Raw genomic sequence first — 10317 nt, forward strand, 5'->3', positions numbered from 1 at the left:
CAGTCTGTGTCCAGTGTTAATGGATTAAATCAGGGTTCTGGTCTAGAGTTTCTCACATAATCACAAGAGGCAGACGTGCAGATGTAAAAGTTGTAAGTAATACAGATAGCACCATGTAAAATGAACACATTTTTGACTTCCTAATGGGAATGTCACATCTGAAAGGTCAGTGTAAAGGAAGTATATCTGTACTGGGATACATATCAGTATACCCTTGAGAAAATGAACCATGTCTTTGATCGAATACTATTTGTATTACCATAGATTTAATACACATTTTATGGTTAAACAACGGTTACTATGGTACGGTAAGACAATGACAACCTATATTTGTACTAGTACATTTTACAAATAAGGTTAACTCAGACATTCACATAAACAGCATTTAAGTAATTCAGCAAATGGCCTTTAGTAAAACCACGTGTAACACTTTTGATGACAAATACAAGAAATAATGCCTCTTGACAGAGAACATAATAACATACTTTACTCTTACAAACAAAAAGCACCCTGTCAACACTGCAACTACAACAAAACAACAAAAACTCATTTAAAGGTTTGCTTTGATAACCATTTGTACGTATTGTTTAATGACAATCAATGACATAGCACGCTAGTCAGCTCCATTGCCAAACGCTAAATGTGCGGTTCACCTTGAATTCGTTCATTTGTATACGTAAACCTACATGTACATGCGTCAGTACAATCTATAAATTCCACACTATCTAGCCTATAAAAATTATTCAAAAAATATACAACTTACTTTTAACAGGGCGGGATTACAACAGATTAGCTAACGGCGTCAAAACACATCAGTGACGCAACTCCCATTCCTCCAGCGTCGGGCCGATCTGCAGGCCTGCATACTCGCGCCTTGCTGCGTGAGCTTTTCCGCCTTTCGCCGGTTTGTAATGCGCATGCGTCCTGTCGCTCATTGTGTTCGCAAAGATGGCGTTGAGTAAAACATTTGGACAAAAACCAATAAAATTTCAACTAGAGGAAGATGGGGACTTTTTTATGATAGGTTCAGAGGTATGTTTTCTGATTTACTATATGAGTTAGGGGTGTGTTTGAGTCTGATACGTTAACGGAGCAATCACATATATCCAAAACATTATCTTCCCCGACTTCTCTTTGTTTGTTCTGCCTGTTTAAGATGCCGCACATCCACTGAATGAATGATTAAATGATTATTAGAGTTTTAAAATACACTTGTTCTTGTATATACTAAATTTCTTCCCCGTCCGATCCACAAAAGTCCGACTAGAAGTGCGTGTTTACAAATTCGCGCATATTGTTACGAATAAATAATTTCGCTTTAAATTGCAACAAAACACATCAAAGCGTCTATTGACTTAAAATGATGTTGTTAAGATCGTGCATTTATGGTGTAAAACATTCCTTTTGCGTGCTCTTGTCATTTAGGTAGGCAACTATCTTCGTATGTTCAGAGGCTCTCTGTACAAGCGGTACCCGTCGCTATGGAGACGTCTCGCCTCCGTGGATGAGAGGAAGAAGGTTGTAGCATCATCTCACGGTAAGGGATTCATATTCTTTTCATTTAAGTCCAGAAAGCATTTGTAAGTTTAAAGTAAATCACTCTAGAATGGCTTTAGTCATAGTCTCAGTCCTGCTTCTAGACGGCAGGTTGTGCAGTGTTTTCGTTATGTTAGATCATGCTTGCACATTATTAGCCACCAGTGTGACCCTGCTGAAGGCATCGGAGTGTGAAGAAATCTTCGAGGGCAATGATGAGAAGTACAAGGCGGTGTCTATCAGCACAGAACCTCCAGCGTATCTCAGGTAAGGTGCCATATCAAAATTCAACGAATTGCCGATTGAATGATTCTCTTTTAAAAAATCCCATCTCACGTTCCTTTTTTCTGTGTTGAAAAATGTTAAAAAAACTGAGAAATATTTTAATTTATGTGGAAAACTACTCTGGTTTGAGCGATTTGATCACAAAACAGTCAAACCCCACTGCACAAAAGGCTGTCACAAGGAAATCACTCATATTGAATCACTCAAAATGGATGTAGATACAGAGTCTTTTTTGTTGGAAACTACATCCATCTCTTACATTTGATCTCTTTTTATTTGACCGTTAGGGAGCAGAAGGCAAAGAGGAACAGTCAGTGGGTGCCCACATTACCCAACAGCTCCCATCACTTGGATGCAGTGCCTTCCTCCACCACCATCAACCGAAATCGAATGGGACGTGACAAAAAAAGGACTTTCCCATTATGGTGAGATGAGTAAACTTGAAATGTCTAGAAATGGGACGTTGAAAAGAGTTTTTAGGTTAGAGCTGTCAACATTCTTTCAGCACGTTATTCACTATAACCGCAATGACTCGCCGTAAATATTTAAACTGTTGTTTATTGTAACAGATGTTGTTATCAGGGCAAGATCAGGACAGAGGATGTTTATGAAGGAACCAAACCATATCTCCACTACATACTTCCCAATGTTGTTTTAGATCAGCAGATTTAACGACAAACCAGGGCAATGTCTCTAAAGTTTCTTAATGTTATGGGATAGAATCTTATCTGATGATAAAACAAAAAGCAAATGCACTAATTATTCTTTAGACACGTTGAAGTGTATCTTTCTTACCCCACACACAGGAAAAATAAGTCTCTCACAAACAAAAATCAGCCAGATGGAATTGTTGTTTTAGGTCCTCAATTGACTCAAAATGTCTTTATGTTAGGAGGCCGTCCTCCTGGAAAATGTACTCCAATGTCAACAATCCCCTCTGAAGGCTGTGGTAATTGTCAGCAATTGGTTTTAAATGAGAAAGAATTCAGACTGAAAAACTGCCAACCAGCTGTTGCTTTCAAACAGTGTCCAAAACACCCTCCACAGATTCATTTCAAGACAAGTGTTCTAAACCTCTCACATAATCACATAGGAATATATACAACATATCAACTGATGGAATTTGACTTTTCTGGAAAGACAGATAAGTTTGTGCAGGACAGAGACAGTCATGTGGGATCTTGATTTGCTCGTGTGTGTTGAGTTTATTGCCACATGTTGTACACATGCTGCTGAGTAATGATGGCATGTGTTCGTCTGTTTCTCTCATTTTCTTCAATGGATAGTTTCGATGACCATGACCCTGCTGTTATCCATGAAAATGCTTCTCAGGCTGAAGTTCTGGTGCCCATCCGTCTGGATATGGAGATCGATGGGCAGAAGCTGAGAGATGCCTTCACTTGGAACATGAATGGTAAAGCAGACAATGAATGTCATGAAGGCCTAAACAATACTCATATACAGCTGTGGAAGGAAATAAGAGATCACTCAAGTTTTGCATTTAATCAGACTTTCTAGATGGATTGTGGCAACTTCAGTGCGGTTTTGTTGAATTTGAATAGAAACCATCCTCAGGAATGACAAAAAGTCATCCAACAGAAATGTGACAAACTGAGACTTAGGTTTATTCACATACTCATAAGGGTTTGTTATGAATTCAAGATCGGCAAACATTGCATATTTTTGTTATTTGACCAGGTTGTGCCATTTCAAATTTCTTCAAATTAGTGCAAATAAAAATAATATTTTCATTTGGAATTTGAAAGAAATGTTGTAACCAGTTCACAGAATAAAATAAAAATCATAATTTTATTTAAACGCGTTTCTGTCGATAGTAAATTTAGAAAAGCTGAAAATCATTTTGGAGTGGTCACATAAGTTTTTCTGCTGCGAAATATGAACACAATTACTTAAAAAAAAAAAAATCATCATCAACTCAATCCCCAAAATGTTCTTTTTTTATTTTTGAAGATATTTGGAAGAATATCAGCACATGTCAAACCGATCTCATCCCCCATTGACTCCCATAGTATTTATTTCCCCTATTATGACAGTAAATTGGGGAGGACATCTGTTTGGTTACTGACATTCTTCCAAATATCTTCCTTTGTGTTAAGCAGCACAAAGAAATAAATGCAGGTTTGGAACAACCCAAGACAGAAATTTTCATTTTTTGTTGAACTGTCCCTTTAAACTGTAGTTCATACAGAAAGTCATAATTTACTAACTCTTTTCATTCTGAAGTTCAATATGTCAGACATCTTTGGACACACAAGCTAACACCATTGCGCTGAATAAAAACGCAGTATGTTAAACATAAAGCACAAAAGTTTTCCTTTTTCTGCATCTTCAGAGAAACTTATGACTCCAGAGATGTTTGCTGAGATCTTGTGTGATGACCTGGACCTGAATCCTCTCGCTTTCGTCCCTGCCATCGCCTCTGCTATTAGACAGCAGATCGAGTCTTACTCCACCGACAGCATTCTGGACGAGCAGACGGACCAGAGGGTCATCATCAAGGTGTGTGTTACAGTAGCATCCAAAAGTACAGTAATGTTCACTTCAGACTTACATTATTATTGTCCATGTTTTTGTTGCATTACCTTTTCTATCAGTATGACCACCTTCACTATTATTTGATGCATTTAACTATTAATTAAACATTGGTGTCTTTCATCATGTTTCTGGTGCAGCTGTTTCATAAAAGCTGTGAGGCACTCCAGACCACGTGTTCAGTTATTCTGGGGTCCTGGATTTTGTCGGAACAAATGTGCATTTCTGACCTGGGTTGGATTTGACTTTCCTTTCTGTGTTTGTATTTGAAGCTAAACATCCACGTAGGAAACATCTCGCTGGTGGACCAGTTCGAGTGGGACATGTCGGAGAAGGAAAACTCACCAGAAACGTTTGCTTTGAAGCTCTGCTCTGAGCTGGGCCTCGGAGGAGAGTTCGTCACCACAATCGCCTACAGCATCCGAGGACAGCTCAGCTGGCACCAGAGGACGTACGCCTTCAGGTGGGCATCACTCGGATACATGTACACATAGAGCTATTTACACAAAGGGTGTCATGTATAGGCCGTCCAATCAAATGGTAGTATCCCTAATCATACTATCAACCCCCCCCCCCCCCCACCCACGCTTAAAGTCAGTTCTGTTGTTGTTTTAAAACTCACTGTCACTGATGATTTATATGTGCGGGTATGATCTCCATACTCTCATATAAACAGTAGGATTGATGAAGAGGTCTCTCTGTGGTTTTCTGTCTTTTTCCTCTGTGGCCCGATGTTTTGAAATTTATCTACAGAATTTATAGACGTGTATAACAGCAGAAGCCTCAAGATTTATCAAAACGCAGAAATGAATTATGTCCTTATGTTGCCTAAGAATGGGAGGCGTGTTGAAATGGGAATAGAATTTTGTGTGGTGAACCTTTTTTTTTAATATAACCCCATGGACCACCAAGTATGCATTTATTCTTTTATTTGTTGGCCACACAAACTCAATGATCAACACTGACCAATGAGAGCTGTGTTTTTGGGTCATGTGTCCAGACTGTTTGTGTCTGAACCTAAAAAGAAATGACTGTTTGCAAACTGATCATGAAACCGACTTTTAAGAGTATAACAGATTTATTGTTTGTTATGATTCGCAGGCTAATTTAGTATTATTCTGACAAAAGAGGATTTAGCGTCAGGCAACACAGCAGTCACAATCTCTCATCATCGCATGAGTTTGTTTATGTCGTTGTTTGTATTTGTATCCTGTATGATTCTAGAGAAAAGTGATTTACTTCAATTTAAGGTCATATCGTTTTTTTTCATCGTTGTTTATTATGTGGTCAGACACACGAACAAGCGCATTCTTTTGTGCCACTAAATTGAAACCGACTCTAATGTGGTCTAGACCATCCGCTGGTTTCTTACAATCACAAAAAGCAGGCATCTGTTGTGTTTTCCTCATTGTGCCTTAAAATGTTTTACTCTGTGGGTAACGTTTTGTGTTCATTGCGTTTGTTTACTTTTCCCTTTACATTAGAGCCCTGCTAGATATTCTGTTTGTGTGTCATGTAATGTTGCATTGTGCTGTTGGTTTGATCCTGCTTGCAACCCCCGGTTTTATCTTTTTTAAGGGATGGGGGGCATAATATCCGATTCGCATGAGAATTTCTTATGCTGTCTGTGGCTCATGATCTCTTTAGATGCTAAATGGCTTTGTTTGCAGCGAAGATAATAATTGTTCATTTGCTTAAAATAACGTAATTGCTTTGCTACAGTCTTCTAATTGTTTGCTTCTCCCACTGTCTGTTCCAATAGGTCTGATTTCAGGTCAATATACTTCAAAATTTCTCTTACCCCGTTTCATACCCTTGGAAGCTGAGTACTTTCATCTCTTATTTTTCATACACTATTTTTGCAGGGATTCTCCCTGCATGTGGTAATGTCTAATTTTTATAGCTGATCTTGTTTTCTTTGGTTGATAATGTGAAAACAGTGTAACGTACATAAACATACTATTTGTAGATTTAATTTACTGACATAGTTTCTTGACCCCTGCATGTGCTGTTGTAGCATGGCTTTAAAAATGCTTGATTATAATTAGAATAAAGGGCAAAACAATTGTTAACACAAGTTTAAAGTTAAGATGTGCCTTAAGAAGGGTCACTCATGAAGCGCCCTCCATGATGTTTAAGTGATTCTGTTGTCCATTTCTGACTCTGTGGTGATGTCTTTTCCTGTAGTGAGAACCCTTTACCCACGGTGGAGATTGCTATTAGGAACACAGGCGAAGCCGACCAGTGGTGTCCACTGCTAGAGACTCTGACAGATGCAGAGATGGAGAAGAAAATTAGAGATCAAGACAGAAATACCAGGTGAGAAAGATGCACTTATTTAGAAGAATGGTTCTTTATCTCATGAACGAGGGATTTTCAAACTGGGGTCCACAGTCCTCCGCAGGTTCTAAGGGGTCTCCAGAAGTTTGTTTCTTCTGAATATTACTAAAATTTCACTTAAACAATATGTGGTCTTTATAGCATCACACTTACTATTTTAAACAGTTTAAATGCTTCTTTATACAAAAAACGGATAAGTATTATAGAAAGGGGGCCCCTCCCAAAAATACCATATCTGGGGGTCCTTGGCATGAACATTTTGAAAACCCTTCTCATTAACCTCCTGTTCCACAAAAGGCAATCAAAAAAATATGAAAATAAAGCTATTGTATTTTCATATATAAAATATTACATTTAAAACACATTTTATGCAGTTTGGTGATATTTATAATTTATGACTTATTTCACAGACGCATGCGACGACTTGCCAACACTGCCCCTGGGTGGTAGAAAAGGGCATTACTAATGCTGCCACTCAATAAGCTTTCAATCTATGAAAGAGCCTCAGGGTTGCTGGAGGCTTTTGCACAAATTCACACAACGTTCTTGATGACATTCCTCTGGCCTTCGGACCTCCTCAACAGCATTACACACACTCCACACACTGGGCCTTTGCTCATAGGAGCAGTTTGGACTTCACTGATCATAGGTCAGATATTCATTTGCCTGTCATTGCAGTTTCTCTGTGCTCCAGTTATAGATAACTCTGGTTGTAATAACGGAACGTTGTAGAGAATGTTCGATTGAGTATTGTGGTTTTTTTAATGGTGCTAATCCATACTTTGAATTTGACTTGTTTTTTTTAAATAAAAGAAATTGCAAATTGTTTGCATGTGGCTCTGTTTTCTAGTGGGGATTTCTAGATGTGCAACATTGGAAATTATGCAATTTTTTTATATCGTTTGCATCTATATTGAATGTGCACATTTTTTCCGGTTATATCTAGCTTTAAGAAATTACTTCCAAATTATTGAAATTGGAACAAAAGGAGTGTTATGAAAATGTGTAACTCCAAACCAATGAAAAAAGATTCTGATTATATAAGAAGCTATTCAAATGTCAGTACAAGCATTCCGCTCAGGTCCGCTTCAGGTTTATAACTGTTTTTTTTTGCGCTTTAGCACATCAGCTGTGCACAAAATTTGTCCTCTACCGCATACGTCATGCTCAAAGACCCACGCGCCAAGGTTTCCAAAGCATTCCTTTGAAATGTGAGACGTTGAATCTTTAAAGTGTATGGAAACTGGAATCAGTTCAATCAAACCCCAGAAAGCCCTCATTATCTGATGCCTGTGATAGATTATATATTCCCATAATCCTCTGGCAGTCTGTCGTATCACATACAATGGGTGGGACTATAAAAAGTAATGGAAAAGTAGAAATTGAGTTGTTACAGCTCCCCAGAGATACATTTTTCTTGTGCACAGTAACTGTTACAGATTTTCTTTTGTTGAGACTTGGCGATTTGCATCTTAAGAAGGGAATAAAGGAGGAATGTTGACTTGCTGAAAGTTAAAAAAATTCTTCAAATTACATTCAAGGAAGTGGACCTGCTGTTTACTGGATGTTGTTATTTGTGTTACATATATCAGTGACATATATCCAAAGCGACTAAGTGCATATAACTGATCGTTTATTAGTTTATAGTTTAGGTTCCCTTGGTATCAAACCCTGACTTTGAAACACTAAACTATAACATTGTAACATTGATCACCTGTGCAACAAATCAAATGCAGCGTTAAATATTATAATTATTCATTATAATGAGACTGAAATTGTTTGGATTGAAGATTTGGATGTGTGTTTGTCTCCTTAAAATCAATTTTGGAAAGGTTTGATTTTATTTCAAATCTTATTTCTTCAAGTTTGTTGGAAAACTTCAATTTTTTAAGTATTACACTTGACAGGTTTTAAAAAATGACCGTAGTCACATTATATAAAATTACAGATTAATAAGACTGTTTTGAGGTTCAGAACTGTTCTCTTTGATTAATGTGAAGATACGACCGATTCATTTAATAGCTGCAGGGTCGATCAGGTCAAATGTGTGCGCATGCTTGTGGTTAAACCAGTGTAGACTTGCTTTACCCTAAAGGTAAAGTCCCTTCTCAAGTTCAAAATGCAGACTTGTTTTACAACAAGTGGTACATGCGTGTATGTGTGTTAAAGCATTTTGTCTGTCTGGCACAGTGGTCATAAAAACAATGTTATGAAAACATCATGCCTGTACAGACTTCGCCACTATGTTGTTGAGGTGCTTGGATGATTGTGAGAGTGGTTGCCATGGTTCGGGTCACACTTTCTATGTCTGGGATTTTGGCATGTACTTTTTCTTTCTAAATCCTTTTTTTGATGTTTTAATCTTTGCAACAATGATACAAAACCTCTGGTGTTTAAAATTGAAGTCAGTTTGCTTGCTACCGTGCAATATTATAGGTAGTTTGTAAAAAATATGCCAAAGTTTTGCTCAAGTTATGGGTTTTGAAAATGAGCAAAAGTAATGCTTTCTTTAACAAGCTCCACTAGAAAAAACACAATTCTGGTTCCAAGTGACTGATTCGCTGACACATTCATCACACTCTTTTCATTTGTGAAGTGATAAAAGAACAGGTTAATTGTGAGGTGATGACAGAACAATTACTTTAAGGGAGATAACGGCAACTTTGATCTGCATATTTAGTGTTCAAAAGAGCAACTGTTGTTTAACATGCACCTAGGTCAGAGCTTGCATTTCATTTTGTGTACATAAATCTTAAAAACTTGATTTACAAAAGACGTATGTCAGCATAATATAAGTAGTATCTCTTGATTTAACTGCAAGAGAGATAAAAAAAACATTGGAAGGACATCTAAAGGAGTTTGTTTATCAGATTAAGAGCAAGACTTTCTTAAAAGCAAAACAAGGTAGTGGCTTCTCGAGGTGAAGAAAACGTAGTAAGTAAACTCTTAATGCCTGGGCTAAGCCCACTTAGTAAGCATGATATGAATATCTTCTTTTTCAAAGCCTCCTGATAACACAAGGATTAGAGCTTGGGTTTCCTCCAAAAGAGACCGACATCTGTATTTACTAAAGTGAAACCCCAGCAGAATGCGGTAACTTAAAGTTTACGGCGCCAAGTTTCATCAACAGATGCTACAGATAAACCATAACTGTGATGATGTAATATGTTAGAATGGCATTCTGTTACAAATGAGGTTTCATTGTGTGGGAGGAGAGGGGAATTACAGTTCGAAAGCTCTTTGTGAGAGAGACTGCAGAACAGCCGTCTTTCATTTGAGACCTTTTGTATAGAACATTAGATGCAGAGAAGTGAGGACACATGGAAGAGTTTCTCACTTCTTGCATCTGAGATCATATACAGGTTTTTTTATGGGCCTTTTTTACAATAAAAATATTTCCTTTAAATTATATTTTGTGTTTTATAAACATCTTATATTTAAAAAAAATATATCAATAGAGTAAAATTGTTGGGTGCCATAATTCTCATAAAAGGTTAATAAGTACAGGATACATCCAAAAATGCTTTATAAATGTATATGGTTTATAGGTTTAAGGATTTAAGTCTGTAAGACACGGTTTTGAAAGTTTTTGATTATGTATCT

The 10317-nt window shown here is 37.4% G+C and overlaps 1 protein-coding gene across 2 annotated transcripts; it reads left to right on the top strand.

Annotated features, from left to right (window-relative positions):
• Positions 1-887: 887 nt before the first annotated feature.
• smarcb1b (SWI/SNF related, matrix associated, actin dependent regulator of chromatin, subfamily b, member 1b) lies at positions 888-7542 on the top strand. Of its 2 annotated transcripts, XM_056732002.1 has the most exons (10): positions 888-1032; positions 1426-1537; positions 1695-1803; positions 2109-2246; positions 3108-3235; positions 4175-4341; positions 4647-4837; positions 6137-6148; positions 6562-6693; positions 7125-7542. In XM_056732002.1, exons 1-10 carry the CDS (start codon positions 949-951, stop codon positions 7162-7164), a joined length of 1113 nt encoding a protein of 370 aa, XP_056587980.1. In that variant the 5' UTR covers positions 888-948; the 3' UTR covers positions 7165-7542. The 2 variants fall into 2 exon arrangements, with proteins under 2 accessions (XP_056587980.1, XP_056587982.1); XM_056732004.1 differs by lacking the exon at positions 6137-6148.
• Positions 7543-10317: the final 2775 nt, after the last annotated feature.

The sequence above is a fragment of the Triplophysa dalaica genome, chromosome 19 (assembly GCF_015846415.1).
Source record: "Triplophysa dalaica isolate WHDGS20190420 chromosome 19, ASM1584641v1, whole genome shotgun sequence".
NCBI lineage: Eukaryota > Metazoa > Chordata > Actinopteri > Cypriniformes > Nemacheilidae > Triplophysa > Triplophysa dalaica.